The sequence below is a fragment of the Plodia interpunctella genome, chromosome Z, assembly GCF_027563975.2.
Source record: "Plodia interpunctella isolate USDA-ARS_2022_Savannah chromosome Z, ilPloInte3.2, whole genome shotgun sequence".
NCBI classification, from domain to species: Eukaryota; Metazoa; Arthropoda; class Insecta; order Lepidoptera; family Pyralidae; genus Plodia; species Plodia interpunctella.
In genome coordinates this window covers 13,337,034-13,354,781 of record NC_071324.2, presented here as the reverse complement: position 1 = coordinate 13,354,781, position 17,748 = coordinate 13,337,034, and the positions used below count along the sequence as shown (strand labels likewise).

General features: G+C 38.6%; 2 protein-coding genes across 5 annotated transcripts in view; one reads left to right on the top strand and one right to left on the bottom strand.

Annotated features, from left to right (window-relative positions):
• Window positions 1-3,970, top strand: part of Abl (Abl tyrosine kinase) — a 38,553-nt gene extending 34,583 nt beyond the window's left edge. Inside the window, exons 17-20 of the mRNA XM_053768956.1 lie at window positions 204-375; window positions 707-885; window positions 1,519-1,772; window positions 2,527-3,970. Coding sequence (XP_053624931.1) covers window positions 204-375; window positions 707-885; window positions 1,519-1,772; window positions 2,527-2,530 — 609 coding nt within the window. The 3' untranslated portion in view covers window positions 2,531-3,970. The remainder of the gene's footprint in view (window positions 1-203; window positions 376-706; window positions 886-1,518; window positions 1,773-2,526) is intronic.
• A 410-nt stretch (window positions 3,971-4,380) lies between these two features.
• LOC128683378 (alpha-tubulin N-acetyltransferase 1-like) lies at window positions 4,381-16,310 on the bottom strand. 4 transcript variants are annotated; one of them, XM_053768957.1, is made up of 8 exons: window positions 16,025-16,310; window positions 15,242-15,394; window positions 13,320-13,401; window positions 12,178-12,422; window positions 11,516-11,581; window positions 9,889-9,967; window positions 9,438-9,487; window positions 4,381-5,648 (listed from the first exon to the last, which is right to left on the bottom strand). In XM_053768957.1, the coding sequence occupies exons 1-8, from the start codon at window positions 16,126-16,128 to the stop codon at window positions 5,378-5,380; spliced, it is 1,050 nt and encodes a 349-aa protein (XP_053624932.1). In that variant the 5' UTR covers window positions 16,129-16,310; the 3' UTR covers window positions 4,381-5,377. The 4 variants fall into 4 exon arrangements, with proteins under 4 accessions (XP_053624932.1, XP_053624933.1, XP_053624934.1 ...); XM_053768958.1 differs by having other exon boundaries at window positions 4,381-5,645; XM_053768959.1 differs by lacking the exon at window positions 11,516-11,581 and having other exon boundaries at window positions 16,025-16,308.
• Between the last annotated feature and the right edge of the window lie 1,438 nt (window positions 16,311-17,748).

Below are 17,748 nucleotides of genomic sequence, written 5' to 3'. Positions count from 1 at the left end.
GCTTTAGGTGTTTAATTTATTATTGTTTTACCCGAGCGAAGACGAGACATTGATAAATAAAATTAATACAAAATTATTTATTCATTTAATAGCTTTTTACTGCTCGTTAGCAGGATTCAAAACTTGGTAACTATGTTAAACGCAACTTGTAGCAAACTTACAAACTATGTTTAAGTTAATGACATTAATACAATATTTATCAGAGTTCACCGGAAGACAGTAAGAAGAGCGACGAGGGCGACAACGGCAGTGCCGGTGTGCGGGTGGAGGCGGGGGGCGAGGAGGACAAGCGGCGCAGCACCGGCTCCATCAGCAGCCTCAAGAAGCTGTGGGAGCGAGACGACGATACCTCGCCCGAGGAGACCAGGAATACAGGTGCGGGCTCGTCCTAAAGCTGATTTAAACAATATTCATTTTATCCCTACTCAATATTCTAGCTTTTATTCAGTTTCACTTGTCCCGTTTGTCTGTCTGTCGTTCTCTGTCTTATCCTACCGACTTGAAAGTTTCCCCGTCGTTTCAATATGGATAATATAATAATATACCCATATTGTCATGAAAACTAAAACCCGATGGAGTAACCAGGATCGGTCTCTCACTGACGACAAAACAAAAAACTTGTGTCAATAACTATTTTTATTGTATATTTTTGGCAACATTGAGAAAAATATATATTCTTCTTCACGATATCTCTATAAATGTTAAGGTGGCTCGTCGATCGGGCGAAGCGGCAGTGTGAACTGTCGGCGGGAGGAGAAGCCGGCTGTGCCCAGCAAGCCGGCAGTCAAGAATAAGCCCAAGGGCGGCATCTACGCCACCCCCCGCCCCGACGACGACGACCCCCTCGCGCAAGTCCGGCAAGCGCTGCACTTCTGTACTAACGAGGTTTGATCATTTGCGTACTCCTGGCATAGCGCCAGAGTTCGAATAAAATGTTTACATGCATTAACATAATGAAATTTGGTAATTACGGTGTCCACTTTTTGGAAAGTTCGGGAAATTCGGTGAAATATTAGATCTATTTGGAAAGTCAGGGAAAATTTAAATTTGTTGTGAAAAATTTGTAGTGTGGTTGTAAAATTAAGTCAAGAAGATTTTAGTAAAAGTTATATATTTTCTTTGCAAGTTTTATTTTGCCATAAATTTCTGTTTCCTGTCAATCGGTTTAGTTTAGACTCTTTACATCTTGACTCTTTACTCGCGTTATCTATCTCTCTATTGGTCTTCCTCTGCCCTTGTTAGTTTTCTTTCTTCATTGTAAATCTGTTTTTTTTTTAATATGTAAATATATCTAAGCATAAGGAACTTTATGAGCGCGACCAGTGTGAGACTATTGACGTAATTGATCACAGGGGCATTGTAATATAATCGTTGGCTTAATACGATTGGAAAATTTAGACTGCCGATCATGCATACGATAAATTCTATAAAACATGTTCTTGAATAAAACATTTTAATTAGTTGTAGGTATTCAATATATGACTTTTTCTAACTAATAAAACTAATATATATTATAAGATGCGTCGCAACGCGGGCGGTGCGAGCCTGGGGTCGCTGTGGCGGCTGCAGACGTCGGAGCGGCTGGCGGCGCTGGCGGCGCGCTGTGAGCAGGCGGCGGGCGGCGCGCGCACGGCGCCCGCGCTGCGGCTGCCGCTGCGCGCCGCGGCCGCGCGCCTCGCCGCCGAGGCGCGCGCGCTCGCCTCGCCCGCGCCCGCGCCTCGCCGCGACCTCGTCGAACAGGCGCTCACGCAGCTCGCCGACGTCGTCCTCAGGTATTATTATGACACGAACGACTCGATGTATTAATTTGACACAACTCCATAAACCTTTTCGAACGAATTAGTTGATTCATATTACGCAATATAATTAACCATTTTGAGACCACCTGACGCTTATTGCAGTAAAGACATTGATTCAATAACTATAAACACTAGCCTAACATAGCTAAATGAGATAACATTTCCATTTAAGTTCCCGACCCATCTCAAACAAAACGGCAGATTGGACGTTGCAAAACAAAACATACAATAGAAGACAAACAGTTTCTTTTACGAATATCCCATTTTTGATACGAAATATATCTTATTACATTCAATGTGTGACAATAAACAATAAGTTGTGTTCAGTTAAACTTTAGATCAGTTAGACTAACTAATATTAAAATTTTGCATACATGTAATTTAAAGTATGTATAGAGTTTTCATCCCAGAAAAATAACTGTTCCCGTGAAAAATTAACGCGGACGAAGCCGCGGGAAAAAGCTAGTCAGTTATAATTCACATCAACATTTAGGTCCCAATACTCCCGTTGTTGAGACATCATCACTCCCTACAATATATTTGTATATTCATAATGTTCTTAATGTATGTAGATACGTAATTTTTTTTAATGTTTACTCCATTTTGACGGTTATTATACAGACAACTGCACATCCAAATTATCCTGCATAGACCTCTATACTGCGGAAATAAAGATAACGTGCTTTTTGAATGTAAATGTGAGAAATAGTTACGGTGTTTGTTGCAGGTAAGCGGCGAGCGAGAGCGCGGGACGAACTTACTGATTAATGTATTATTTATTAAATTACGAATGGATCAATAGAGTTCTCTCTAACGTATTTATATCGATTACAAGCTATTAGTGGTCGCGTCCACAGCGGACCAGACGGAACCAAAGAGTACCAGTAGACCGCGGCGGCGGCGGGCAGTACAACAACCCAGTACAACCTGCCTTCCGATATCATTGTACAAGTATTACGTATTGTATTATGTAGTTAGGAGCCTTACCGCTGTTCGCGTATTCCTCTTTGTATGTATAAAGACTGATGTACGGATTTCTGAGATTGTTAGCGGCGCTCACAGGCCACGCTGCGCGCAGTACCAAGTGTTTACTTTCTGTGCCAAATGTAAGAGAGCCGCGACCGTCGGCCGTTCCGGCCCGGCACGGCAACGCACGGTCCGGCCCGGTCCGGCACGGCCGGTCGACGTCGCGTTGCTTCGTGGCCGAGCTACATGCGACTTTGTTATTTTAAGTTAGTATACTGTGATACGGCTTGTAGAATTGGTATTTAATCGAAACTGATTTGCGGAACAGTCGCGGGCGACGCCTGCATTTCGCCCCGAACTATAGCCGGCGCCCGCGACTGCGTCCTTTTGATATTATGCTCAATTATATATTTTTTTTTATTTTGACATTACTATTGCATTAACTGAAAATTTAGGATATTCAAATGAAGTGTATCTATACATATATTTAGTGGAATCGAGCTGTCAGAATATGTAACATTTATATGAAAGTTATTTAAGTATAACACTGATATATGCTAGTCTTTATTATTATAATAAACATTACGTTTAAGAGTAAATATATACGTAAGTTCTCTAAAATAGATTCGCGTACAATCATTCAACTACTTTAGCGATCATGGTATCATAAGCATTTTTTACTCTTCGCTGGCGAGCGCCCGCGCATGTCCCTGTAGTGTGTGCAGGGCCGCGGCCTATGCTCCTTTATATTTATACTGAGATTCAAGTTCCTCAATGTGGACCGTAGCGACGGACAAACAGCGTCTGCGCATTGTTATTGCGACTTAACACGTCCGTCGATACGTTAGTCTACTTCTTCCGTACAATTATAAACAATTTATCTTCCTATTGGCTTCCTTGTCGACGAATAAGTTACGGTCGTTTACGTTACGTCTTAGATGAGCTAAGAAGTAGTCGTGAAATTTTCTGAAGTGTTGTGCTATGCCAGCAAATTGATATTACAATGTATAAGGGCAACACAAATGGTTGCCTTTGGACCTACTACAGGAATTGACCCTCACAAGGCACGGCTGCCGTGTTCTAATCAAGCCCGGACCCATCCCACTTGAGTCGACATTCCTGACCTTTCCAAAACATATATCATAAGTAATAGATTCCAAAGACCACCATGTCCGATTGTAATGGAATAAAATGTTTCTTTATGATGACTGTTTTTTATTGAACTCCGTTTAGAGTTTTATTATATAAAATATGTGAACAACAATAATATAGTAGTAATGCCAGTCCTAGAGGCGGTGGGCGCGCTCTGAAGTAGAGCCCTCCATATCTTCCAGTGATGCGAGGCGACCGAGGAACACATAGCCTCAATAGCTAGCAATTTGACAAGCATAAGCTATCCTGGATTCTCTATCAAAACATAATAACACCCTAAACGTATACAAAATTTGAGCTCAGTCGAACGCGCGCACCACGCTCGATGCGCGAGTGACGGGTGGAATACGGGTCGCTGGCCATGCTGCTAGCTACTCTATCCAGAAGTTGTCAAATAGGGACAAGAAAATTTGGCTAAAATCAAAAAGGGTCTAGTAAACTCGTGATTAAAACTTTCAAAAAATATTAATAAATTAGTTTATTGGAACTACAAACAAACAATACATTCATCAAATCATTAGGAGCGGAGTACATTCAATATATTTAGGTTACAACTAACAATACAAATGCAACAAGTTATGAGCATCTAATAAATCAGTCATAATTAAGTTTTCAGATGAATACCAGATGTGTCAAGCTCCACATAGTTCATTCACAATGTCTTAAATCTAAATAAATAATTTCAAAAATAAAATCATATATAATATTTGGTTGAAATAAAATTCATTAGTATGATAAATAAAAATTGGGAAAAAGAAAATTAAATCAAATTACCTACTTCTAACATTAGATGGTTAGCATAGACTGCTGTCACAACGTTCACGATAGACCTCTCAGTTTATAATGTTGAGATGATTGTGCGCTGAGTGTGTGACCGTGGCTTCGCCCGCCCGATTCACACCTCCTACAGGCTACTTACGTATAATAATACATTTATAGACAAAAGGCTAGTATACTTTAATGGGAAAGCTTTGACAAATGAAGCTAAGCAACCGGTATTTGGACAGTGAGTCGTTGCAGTTCTTAGCTGTCGGCAAATGTTACTGTTCAAATAACGGACAGATTAATGGTTCGAGCAGGCAGACGTGCTCCAGGCTGCCGCGCATCACCGGCTGGAACAAACCTACACGAATCACCGATAAGTAAATAAAATAAATAAAAGAAAACAACTACACCGATAGGTACTTTAATTAAAATATTTGGTCCACAATGGGCTGACCGACCGCGTCACTCAAGGAATGTTTCAGTAGTGATTCGATAGGATATGCCTGCTCGAAAAATGACAGCAGTTTGGACTTAGATTAATTTTGGTGTTGTCCACTATTACACCATCGACATCGAACAGTTGAGTATAGACAAGAGGCGAGTGCTAGCAAAGCTTCGGTGTGAACGAAGCTCCTTATCATTAAGTGCTTCACTTTTGATTGTCGCTTCGATGGAAGAGTGGCGGCTGCAGTAGCCTACCACAGCTTGTTGTGGTAGAACTTAACGTCGAAGTAACCGAGTTCAGTGAGTTGCGAGTCTCGTCGGCCAGCGGCGGCGGGCGAAGGCGCGGGCGAGGGCGCGGACAAGCGCGGTCGGGTGGCCGTCGACGCCGGCTCCACGCGCAGCGAGCTCGGCCGCGACGGGTTCGCCGCCGGCTCGGGGAGCGGCTCCGGCGCCGGCTCGGGCTCCGGCGCGGAGGACGCCGGTGCCGGCGCCGTCGCCGGAGTAGTCGCGCGGGAACCTCTGCTTGAACGAACGATACTCGTCAAGCGCCAAAGATGCATTTTAAATGTAATAAAACTTAATAAAATATTGCACAAATTAAGTTGCTGTAATAAAATTCTACAAAAATTTCATCTAGGCATGCACGAAACGTAACCCTCATAGGCCTATTTATATAATCATTAATTTTAACATAATAGAATCTAAACTCAACGTACAAGTTCTGAACCAAGTAACAAATTGAGGCATCATTCATGTGTTTACGCATTTTCAATAATTCAATTGACAAGCTGTTTCGGACGAAAGTACAAAAAAGAAAGCAGTTACATAAGACCATCAGAAACATTCAACATTTTTAGGGTTCCGTGCCACATACAAAACGGGCCCTTTTTGCACAACCGCGTGGAGGTATAAAGAAGAAATATTCTGCAATTTCGCAAGGGAATCTCAACCATGTGTATTTTAAGCAACATTATTTTTAATTATGTATTACACTGCGACTCAAAGAGCCTTTTATATGTAATGTAATGTTATTCAACTGTACCGCAACATTGTTACTGGAGATGGTCATTTTAAGTGCTTGGTCCAGAACGCTAGACGCTGAAAGTTAACCTGTTAATTTTCGTTTAATAAGTAGATACATATTCTAGTTACGTTTGTGCAAAAATACAAAAATGTAAACTTTATATTAAGTGTATAAATTCTAACCGATTTAATAAATAAAACGCTAAACGAATAATATTATCACAGTGCATCGTTATTGTAATACTCGTGTCAACATACAAATATTCATAAAATTACTACGTCTACTCCACGCTCATACGAACTGTATAACAGGAAGTGGGCCAAACGAAAGCGGCAACTGAAACCAAAATAGTCTGAAGAACTAGAAAGGTTTAGGTAAAGGTTTCTGCTGGGCAAGTCTCGGGCCCACTTTCTGCTTGAACACATAATAATAACGTGCCGTCTATTCCCGTGCGGGCGTGCCGGGATTTTTAGGTTTCTATTTGTTCACATCAACAACGCGCCGCGTTGGAGGCACGCCCCTTGTAAATAATATAAATACTCTTAGTTTCTCCGCTCTGCCGACTACATACACATTTGTTTAAACATATGTCCATAATAATAATGAATAAATTTATATTGTTATATTGTCTAAATACATTTTAAAAAAACGATGCGACGTGAACGGCAGGCGGGAGTCGCTCTCATATGATAATTGAGGTTTCAACATTTTTGGATAGAAAACCGCGAAATTAATACCAGACAGCGCTATTTGATCTATAACAGCTATATTCTTATATTTGGGTGCATTGATGAAAAACGCTGGTTTTGTACCACAAAATTTCTCAAATATCTTATGAGAGAAAGAATAAGTGCAAATAATTAGAGATAAGTATAAAATTACCTTAAAATACATAATACATATACGAATAGATAACAGAGCTGTGAACTCTGCGCCAAAATTTGAGCTTCCTGCAAAGGGGGTGAAAAAAGACGACATAATATTACCCAAAATAAACTTAAATAATTACATTAATAAAAACTGACGTATTCTGCCATAACAACACCGGAATCTTATAAGGGAAGACAATTTGGCGCAGCTTACGACATGCAATTAAGATAGTTGTGAAATAAAGTGGACTTTTTTTACCATCTCACTATAACCAAATATTTTAAAAAGTACTGAATATTCCTAAATTTAGCAAAAAGGCCCGTATCGACGGAACCACAGCCAGGAATGGTTGTGATGAGAACGAGGTGTGCGGTGGAGGAAGTAAGAGCCAGTAGCCTTGCGGTCACTAAGAACAAGTCACTGCGCAAGCGTTCAGTGCCAGCGCACGCGCCGCGCCGAGTAGCTGCAAGCAACACAACAGAAACTAAACGCAAATCATAAGGTAATGTAGGGATATAAACATAAAAGTAAAGTGTTAATTTATTTTAATTACCAGGGTGTCCACAGCAAATGTTGAAAAAAATCCCTGACTTTTCCCTGAAATATCGTGACCATATTTTCAGATTTCCAGCCCATTGCTTCCAAATTTAATGTGTTTTTATTTGTAGTATTTAAATGAAATTTTAACTTATGAAAAGGTTTACGACATAATCGTCCTAGAGTTAGTACAAAATTATAATTGGGTATCCAATACAAAAATCAAGGACGAAAGCAATAAAAGTTAATGCGATTTTAACTACATCAAAAATTATAATATCAATTTTACAATCACTGGGAAAATTTATAACAAAAATCCTCAATTTTTCCTGAGTTTCGTTTATATCTATAAAATATATCACAGAAATAAATACAACTGTAAACTATTACTTTGATTACGGAAAAGATTATCAAAAGAAAGTTCTATATCGTTTCAACAACCCTATTTATTGATTTCAGATATTCAAATATTCGCTACTAGTGAACCCTTTGGGAATTTGATTATATACTCGAATAAACAAATAGTGATCAAAATAAACTTTTCACTTAATTTGCAGATAAATGAAATAAAATTACACTGAAAGCAATGAACTAAAATTGGAAAAAAAATACAAAAAAAACATTCAGCCACTGCTAAAAGCAAGTCTTACAAAGGTAACTAAATGAACTTTAATCTGCAATATTATTGTTGGATTTGCTTGCAATCGAAGTGAATAGCAATTCACCTCGAAAATAAAGCGACATTTCACTCTCTACATCCACCGCCTCGTCCAAAATGCAATCTTGGTGTATAATCTACTATTGATTAACATTGGCATGCACTATATTTATTCTAAAAATACTTAAATGCACTTCCACTTGTCAGTTGGCAATAAAATGAATATGACTATGGATTTGAATACCGATCTCGAGGTGGCTGAGCGCGCCGACGCGCGGTGTCCCACCGACTTATCCATCTAGACGTAGTAAGGGCAAATTTTTCTTTCCTATCACCCTCAGTTATATTTTTATTTGGAAAAACATTTTTTTCAATGAATTCGCCATACCCCCCAACTAGTAATTTTTGAATTAAATACACAATTAGGTACAGTCTAAATTTTAATGTTTTCAGTTTTAAAACGTTAAATATATCCCTCAGGCTAAGAATGACAATATCCTAAAATGACGAGTTTCGAAAATAAGTATAGCCTCTGCTCTGAACAAGCTCGTTCGCCCGCACAGCAATCAGGACCACTCGACAATGTCTTTCACTTTCAGGATCAAACTGATTTGTAATATTTGACGCATGTACCTACAAGCGTGACTATTAAGTACATCATTTTAAAGATAGATCTGATTTTTTTAAAATATTTATCTCGTAGATGTTAGAATTTTCGAAGTAATAATGATTAAGGGAGAAAACCATTGCAGACATGTCTTGTTCGTACAGGCGCCCGATTCTCACGCAATCAGAATTCACTTCATCAATTTCCTTACATTATTTTAGAAGGTTTCAAACATTTGTTTAACAAAAATCGATCGATTGATGCGTCGAATAGAACTCTTTCGATTGTGAAGTTTCGTAAATTCAGAAACTGTGTAAACGTTTAGTTTAAAAAAAAGGGGAAAATTTGAAAAATTAACTTCGATTGCGTGATAATCGAGCTCCTGCTGGGATCTCATTAGGAATTTCACAAATCACATGGGGAGAAATAAAATTTATTTATTTTCATAAGATTGGAGATCAAACTAAAAATAAAATTTTATTAGTTGTTGTTTAGACATTTCTTCAGAGTGAGGTCCTGTTGCGCGGAACGAGGCAGTGAGCGGTTTAAATACATTCTGGGCGTGAGATGCGGCGACAACAATATGTCAATAAATAAATATAACTATAAACTTACCCGTTGCTGGTATCATGGAAGAAGCCGCCTCCGTCGCCGCCGTGGATGACCTGGCAGACCATAAATAATAAATGAAGGACTTCAACAATACAGGTCTTGCCCTTTACATGGCGGTTGGCTAGATGACATAGCGCGCAAAACAGTACTTTGTGCAAAAAAGACAGTATATTCCTTGATCGCGAAGATTCAAGACACAATTCATACACAATTTTTATCCGGTAGCCGGCTACCATCGATCTGCCTTAACCCACCAATCCGCATCAGGCAATGCATGGTGGGGAAGGCCAGTGCCCTAGCAGTGGGACGATTATGATGAGCGGGCTACCTGTCAGTAGGCGGAGAGTACTCCTAGAATGAGCTCCTAGGATGTTATCTTTAGCTGATTAAGATAGAAACGAAGAGGCGAAGGCAAAGGTGATATCCCAGTGGGGTCGTGATGTGGCGGACTCACATTGGCGATAGCTGAGTGCGGTTTGGGGGCGGCGAAGCGGCCGACGGCTGCGGGGGCTACTGCTGCAGTCTCCGCCTTGCTGCAACGTAAAATCACCCTTATTGCAAATAATTATTTATTAAAGGAATCGCAAATGAACTATTTAGCCCCAAAGGAATCCTTTCAGAGTAGAATAGCCACGATCTAGTGTAGCGATGGGAGTTGGATTTCCAGCGCATTAAACCGTGTGGGGCCCCGGGCCGGGTGTTCTAATTAATTACTATTAACTATCTTATTTAAAACATGATTATTTTGTTGCAAAATTTAAGTTTTCAAAAGTAGCGTGTACTAAATATGTTCGACCTTTGCTAATATTATACAAATACTATATGTAAGACCTGTAAATTGGATTTTTGATTTCTAATATTGTTAAACTTTTTATGTAATTGTAAGCTGTTGGTCTTTAATAAATAAATAAAAAGACCAAGTAATCAATTGGACCTTTAATTTTATTTATATTTACATATTGTAGTTTGAACTTTCTTATTTATCACATTACTCATAATATTGCCACGTACACGTTCGCGTTCTAGTTGTGGTCTCAGTAGGCTCGGCTCGTCGCTGCTAGCACCTGTTAACTATTCTCTGTGTTTATTTACTATTCGCGAACATTTCGACAGACGCTCTCGGAAACGTTCTCAAAGCGAAAATTATCTAGACAGCACTGGACAAATAGACTTTGTTACAATAACAGAAGTTAAACATTCATATTTTATAGAAAATCTGCGACTGAAAACATTTGGGTATTTCCCAAGCTGCCATCACTATTTTGGACATAGTTTTTAAGTTAGTACTGCCCCAAATGGTGAATGCTGTCACAGTCTGCGAAGAACGAGCTCGGCTCACAGGCGGACCTACAATAGTGACACATTGGGCACGACTCAAAAAAGGACCTTTTAAAAAGGTCGTTTTATTTTTGACTAGCAGTCCGTCCCAGCTTCGCTCGGGTAAAGACAATAAAACTTTCAAATAAATCACCCTAGAGATAATCAGATTTAATTCAAAATAATTGAAGTTCAGGATTCGAACCATCAACAGTGACAACGTGAATTCAATGGTGTTTACCGCTGAGCTGTCTACTCATATCTTTAGTTGACGAAATTTTGAATGGGATTGTTCGTTATTTCTTTTCACCCTCATTTAACTACCCTAAAGGCCTGAAATACGGGTTTCATTATTTTTGTTGCATAGCACTTATGCCAAGTTTCAAGTAGAGCAGTAAAGGCAGCCTTTTAGGGGTCGAATTTACACTTACTTAACACTAAGTAACAACAACCTAAAGCTACAACCCAAATTTTGCGTTTATAGCTTCTATGGTTTAGGCTGGGCGTCGGTTAGTAAACACGCTTGTTCTTTTATATGTATAGATCACCTGGTCCATGGCATGTACAAGGAGTACGAATCAGAATAATCTTTAGAATCACCGTTATAAGATGTTTATATGTATAAATCTAATTTATCTTGTATAAATGTTTGGCAATAAGATATAGTATGTTTATTACAGGCGTTATTATACATTCTTCTCACATTCATTTCGAATATTCTTAAACATTTCTTGTTTTTTAACGAATTAAATGATAAGACTAACCCGATTTCTGTACCAGCTAGCTCAGTACGCTTCTTCTTGTTATCCAGAATCTGTCGCAGAGAAAGCCTGCAGTCAATGTTCAAAATGATGAAGCTGCAAACTAAACGCGGCGGATCTATCAGCAACTCGTTTATTTCATAGAACCAATATGTGTCGTCTCAACAGTCGAACTTAGTCAACAAATCATTTACATATTTTCATAAAACTGTACTCTACTATATTTACTTCCAAAGTACCCTACTAACGTTTCTGAAAGAGAACATGAGTCGCGGCCACGCTGCCGGCAAGTCCGTTATTGACTAGTTCAGTAATTTTCCCTTTTTTACAGTGTCGTACATTAAGGCTCGATCTAGCCGAACACTGGCGCCACCATCGCCCTTTATCAACTTTTATCTGTTAGCGTAAAATACAAAAATGATCTTGAGAAATTATACAGCATCAGATAACAGACTTTAATCGAAAGTATTATAGTTTTGTAATTTTTATTTATATGGAACTATCTTGGAGTTTGGGATAGAATAAAAAAAAATTCAAGAGCGATTTCGAATTTGTTGTTCTGTCGCAGGATTACGCTATAATTATTATGGGTGGAATGGGAAGGCCCATTTCAAGAGTCCGCAAATGGCTGGAACCTGGCCGAGAATAAAATGTCACAATGTTACCTGACATCGCGCAGGCTGTCAAAGAAGCTAGGCGCGACAGCGAAGTTGTTGTTCTGGCGGATCAGCCTGTCGACGCCGTAGTTCTTGGCGAGGAACTTCTCCATCTTGGGCGAGGGCCCGTCGATGGCCAGCTGCTGCGGCCGCGCGCCAGCCTCGCGCAGCATGTGGTCGAACAGCATGCGCCCGTAGCCGCGCCGCTGCCGGTCGTGCGACACGAAGAAATCTAGCACGCACAGTGGCTCCACCTGCATACATTACATTCACTGATGTTCCTTTATTTAGCCAACACTAACATGCCGTGCAGTCCGTTTTAAAATGGAACTAGGAATCTATGGAGCGCAAAGACAACTAAAAAACAACAAGACAAGTAAAACTGAAGACGATGGTCCAGCGTACCGAAAAGAGAAGATTTCAATATAAGTTTCTGGTCCATCTCATACATAATGGCAGATTAGGCCTACTAAAACTGGGCACACGGTGTATTTCCAATACATATTTCTCTTTTATGTATCAAAACAAACCGAAACAAAAGATATGACGACGAATTCTATAGCTTCCTTGTCGACGCAGGAGCCCATAGCGCCATCTTAATCGACGTCATCGTGATCCGCGCTTTTTCGATCAACAGATATAAGACCGATATAAGACCTATATTTGTTAATTAACGTTCTCGGAGAAAAGGCTGCGGTGAAGTTTGTTGCGCCGCTTCTTCTTCATCTGCGCTTTGGCAGTAGACTTAGTTTAAGTAATTTTTTGACGTTAATAAGTGATGTATATCCTCCTAAATTGAATAAAGAATCTTGAATTTGAATAAAAAACACCAATATGATATTATCGCTATAATCATGATAAAATACTATTTGATAAAAGAATACAAGTATCACAAATTGCACTTATGTTATGAATGACCAAAAATACTCGATTACAGTAACTTTATTTGGACTATCTGTAATTATCTTTGGAAAGTTTCCAATTTTGATCAACGGCTAAAGTATTGTAGCTCACTGATTACTAGCCCACACAACCGCCTGTGTGTCACACAAAATAATGTTTGATTTTGATAAACCTGTAGTTATATTTATTCCAAGTGTAGCCCGTACACATGCTAGCGGGCTTAAGAATAATATCAAACGTGGGCTCACCTCGCACACCTTATCCCGATCATCGAAAAGGAACAGATGCTTGCGTCCGACCTTGAGCAGTCCGATCACTTCTCCGGCGCCCCTGCAATAGAACAACTGCGTTTACTTACTTTGCAACAACTCTACAAGACTGGATGGGAGGAAATGAAGACTAAGAACACGCTTGCATTACCTGCAAGCATAGAAGGAGGACCGCCGCTGCACTACTGTTAAGGTCTTTCAATCTTAACAAGAATGCAGCGGCGTCTGTCTGCAACGACCGGTGCGTCGCGTAGCATGCGCGCTAGCAGCGACCCAGCGAGTGTCGAACTCAAGCTAGGGAAATTAACGTTTAATAAACATTTCCATTTATAATCATAAACAACCGCCCCGCATGAGTTTGAGTCATTATACACAACACACAGGGACAACAGGTAACACTACCACTGCCAACCTAAGTTACCAACGCGTACCATTTTATAATACGAGCTGTTTTTAGGATAGCTAGATTAAAAAAAAATTATAACTAACTGAGCATTGTTCAGTATCAAATGGCAATAAATTTTAACACTCCGTCAGTCTTTTTACAGAACGAAACAAAACAACAACTTTAGCTTAAGGTATGCTTTATGAATAATAGGTATAGTTTATGCTACCTTGGAAACCGCGGGCGGCGTAGTTTAAAATAGCCAAGCGAAGCTCTTAAACATGTTTGAATATTTAATTGTTCATGCAAACCTTATTGGAATCCATTGAAAGTATACAGGGGGATTACTTGATCGGGATTATACGCCACAGATCACACCGGACGCAGCTAATGCGGTCATAATAAACGCCATATTATTGTTTTTATGTTTGAAATGTATTAGGCAAAATAAAACAATCGTTTGTCTACATAAGCATGTAATGACCGCAGGAGAAAGTCGATGCGGAGAGCGGTGCCGAAACGTCGGGCTCGCGCACGGTTATGCAACAAGAAGACTTCAAACATTCGCCATTTGCTCCCTTTTCAACCACATTTACATAATCTCGCAAAAATTATAAATACATTTTTGAGTCAGCACGAAGCTCCCAAAGCAAACAAACTGCTGTTTAACCATCAAAATTTTTCATCATAGTTCATGATTTGATATGACTTTGATAGTGATGTACACATAAAAATATATCGCTGTGCGAATTTAAAGTGCATATAAATATTATCTAGTAAAGCACAAACATAGGTTTACAATGTGCATATAGTCATACTATTTTTTTGTTTATAAATATTCATAGAGACTAGCAGTAAACTCACTACATTATTAATGTGGAAAGTAGTACCACACTGTGCAGGTGTCATTATGTAGGTAGGTATGTATAAATACATTATGACATATTGATTTTACTAGCGCTACATATATAAGTATTCGCTAAGCAAGACATTTCTTAAATGAAATGCACTGAAAATAGGGTATTCTTCGCCATTAAAAATAAATTATATATTTGTATGTAACAAGCCTATTACTGTAACAAAATAAACTTCAACAATCAATTTTATTATTTGTACATAATTATGTATGTGATTTTCTAATTAAATATTATAAATGCTTTTAGAATCTGAAATAATGACGTCACTTCGACGTCATTATCACACCAGTTCTGTGACATTTAGAAAACAAAATAAATCTTCACTTCATTGTACCGATGGCACCATGTTGAACAATTGTAACTCAATTTGTTGAACAACTTCACACATAAATGTCTGTAACTAAACAACACCAGATCCACTAGTCGAGTAGCAGCACGACGCCATGCAGTGGTCAACTGCACGACGCACATTGTTGTCAGCAATGTGTGATCTGCTGTGTGTTGCTTCAACAACATTGTAACAAAAGTTCGTCATCATTACAAGGTGTCAAGAACTTAATTACAGTTAAATAACAATAAGGAATAATTTTGCTACCGACCCTTTGGCGTCAGCGTCTTTGAGCAAGTACAAGGAGTATGATGGGGACTTCTGAAGCTTCTCTGCCGTGGTGATGACCTTGTTGAGCCCCTGAGCAGCCGCCGACTGCTCGCCCAGCTGGTTGATCAGCTTTGACAGGCTCTCCTGCACAACTCTGCATGAACAACAACACATATATTGTTTACATTTTTATTTGAAACACTAATCTGTATAAAAAAATAATGTTACATACTATACTAAATAGGTACTTAAAACTGATAGGTATCAATAAATAAAAAGAGCTTCTAGCTTCATAGTAGCTAGAGGACTTGGGTCATGGTATGTTAACTATATTAATATTATGGCATGTAAATGCATGTATGTGTAAACATCTGAGACTGTCAATCAATTGAAAAATAAAATTTTTCATCTTGACCTGACCAGGGATCGAACCCGGCACCTCAAAGCAGCGGTCTGGCAACCACAGAAGTACTAATTGACCAATGTTATTCACCTAGGTAGGTGCTTACTTACATTCATTTTGCTAAAATTAAAATAAATAAATTACTCAACTGCTCTATTCTCAGAAATCAAAGTTAAACATAGTTGCAAAAGGTTGGAGCGTTCCTTAGAAATCTTGATTTCTTTAGTCATTGTGCGCGACGAGAGGTACTCAAGCGAGTCACGGCCGCCCGCCGAGAGCCTTGAATGCTGATGTCTACAGTCTCGCCTCTTTTACCTTCTACCAACTCAATTATAATCAATCCAGAATTTTGCAAACGTACATTACACTAAAATACAATACCTTACACTACGGACATCCCCCTGGTATCCTGGAGGTATTAGGGTGTAGTTCAGCTTTGTGATTTCGTCTTGGAGCATTTCATTCACAGGTACTATCCACTCCATTTTTATTCAAAGTACAACACGGTCGAACACAATAACTACTGCTTTTATTAAGAATTTGATATAACAATAATACACTAAATCATAAAATATTATTAATGAAAAATATGTAAACCAACAAGAATTTTCTCTCTTGACTGCAGTGAAAGACAAATTAATAGGATAGGTAGGTAGAACTCAGGGTTGCCATAATCATAACAAAGTGTTGCCCTTATCGTAATAGGTAACATTCATTGATTCACAGATATCTTGTGAAATTACAAAATATCTATACTTAGATCAAGAAAAATAAAAAATAATAGGTACCAGGAGTTTTTATATGTGTGATGTTTAATATCTGTGATACTTACTCCTAGCCATGGAATTAGTACGTACTACTACTAAATCCATTGTCCTAGTAGCTTAGCTTTAAACTTTACATTAGTTTACTAAATAGACATAAGATGGCGCTGAACTGTATTATACAATTATGTATGTATACTTACTGTATAATTATAGGCAGACATTGGCCTGTAATGTTTGTATGTACAAACTTTTCACATTGTACAAAATGTTTCACATGCTGACTACGTACTTACAACATGATATCCTTTTAAGACAGTTGGAAAATGTAGAGGTTCGAGGTTTACCATTGAATTTACTTAAATCATAATTAATTAACCGCATACAAATGGAGGTTCATAGTTGACAAATTTAATCCCAATGACCAAACAATGAAATCAAATCACAACCGGTAAAAGTCATGATAAAAAACTTCGAAAGCTATGGATACATCTCACGCTGTAAAATTTTCGGGTAGCCTAAATTTAATAAGTAATTTGCCAGTAAACGGTCGAATAAAATCTCGGAAGACTTATGAAAATATGGACTTCATACAGGTAAGATCTTCAGTCAAAATCCAGTTTATATCAGTTTATGACCACAGTTGATCAAATTATGCAGAACATGATCTAAAATAGTGTCATTATTTTCAGGATAATCCACTAAATCCTTCCTTTTTCCTTTAAACGCGCACCACGATTGCGTAGAAGGTATTTATGGTCGTAAATCTCCAACAATATTGAAAATTGGCGCTTTTTGTCTCCATTGGCAATGTTTGTGTACCTTAGTTGTACTGAGCTGTGCGTTATATGCCCTATTCCGTGATGATGGTTTCAGATTCGGAATTCCGAGATAGACGCGATAGATCCGAAATCAATGATTCGAAATCCAAACCGGCCGCCAAAATAAATACACTAGATGGCGCTGTATGTATTTTAACGTGGCGCTAAATGCTAATTAAAAATTTTGCAATAAAAGCACCAGATGGGGCTGCGTGTATTTTGAGATTTCATTACCACATTTAAAGAGAAACAGCTTCATCGATTCTTGGCTAATTTTTTATAGAATGTTTTATCCCACTAATAATTATTAGAATATTATTAAGATTAACCTTTGAACTATCGATCGTGTTGACTTTCATTGACTTACCAGATTTATTTATATATTTACATACTTACGAGTTGACAAAGTTCCTACATCTTTTGAATAGCAATTAAACATAGCTAAAAGCCACCCCGCATTGCTCAGTCGTACTCGTTCAAAATTCCTTATTGTTATGCACAATCGAATACACTGACAAAC

Coding starts and splice junctions, on each gene's coding strand:
- LOC128683378 (XM_053768957.1), bottom strand. CDS start 16,128: ATGGAGTGGATAGTACCTGTGAATGAAATGCTCCAAGACGAAATCACA. Junction 9,968..11,515: donor CTAGCTGGTACAGAAATCGG/GTTAGTCTTATC, acceptor TTTACGTTGCAG/CAAGGCGGAGACTGCAGCAG. Junction 9,488..9,888: donor CGCACTCAGCTATCGCCAAT/GTGAGTCCGCCA, acceptor ATGGTCTGCCAG/GTCATCCACGGCGGCGACGG.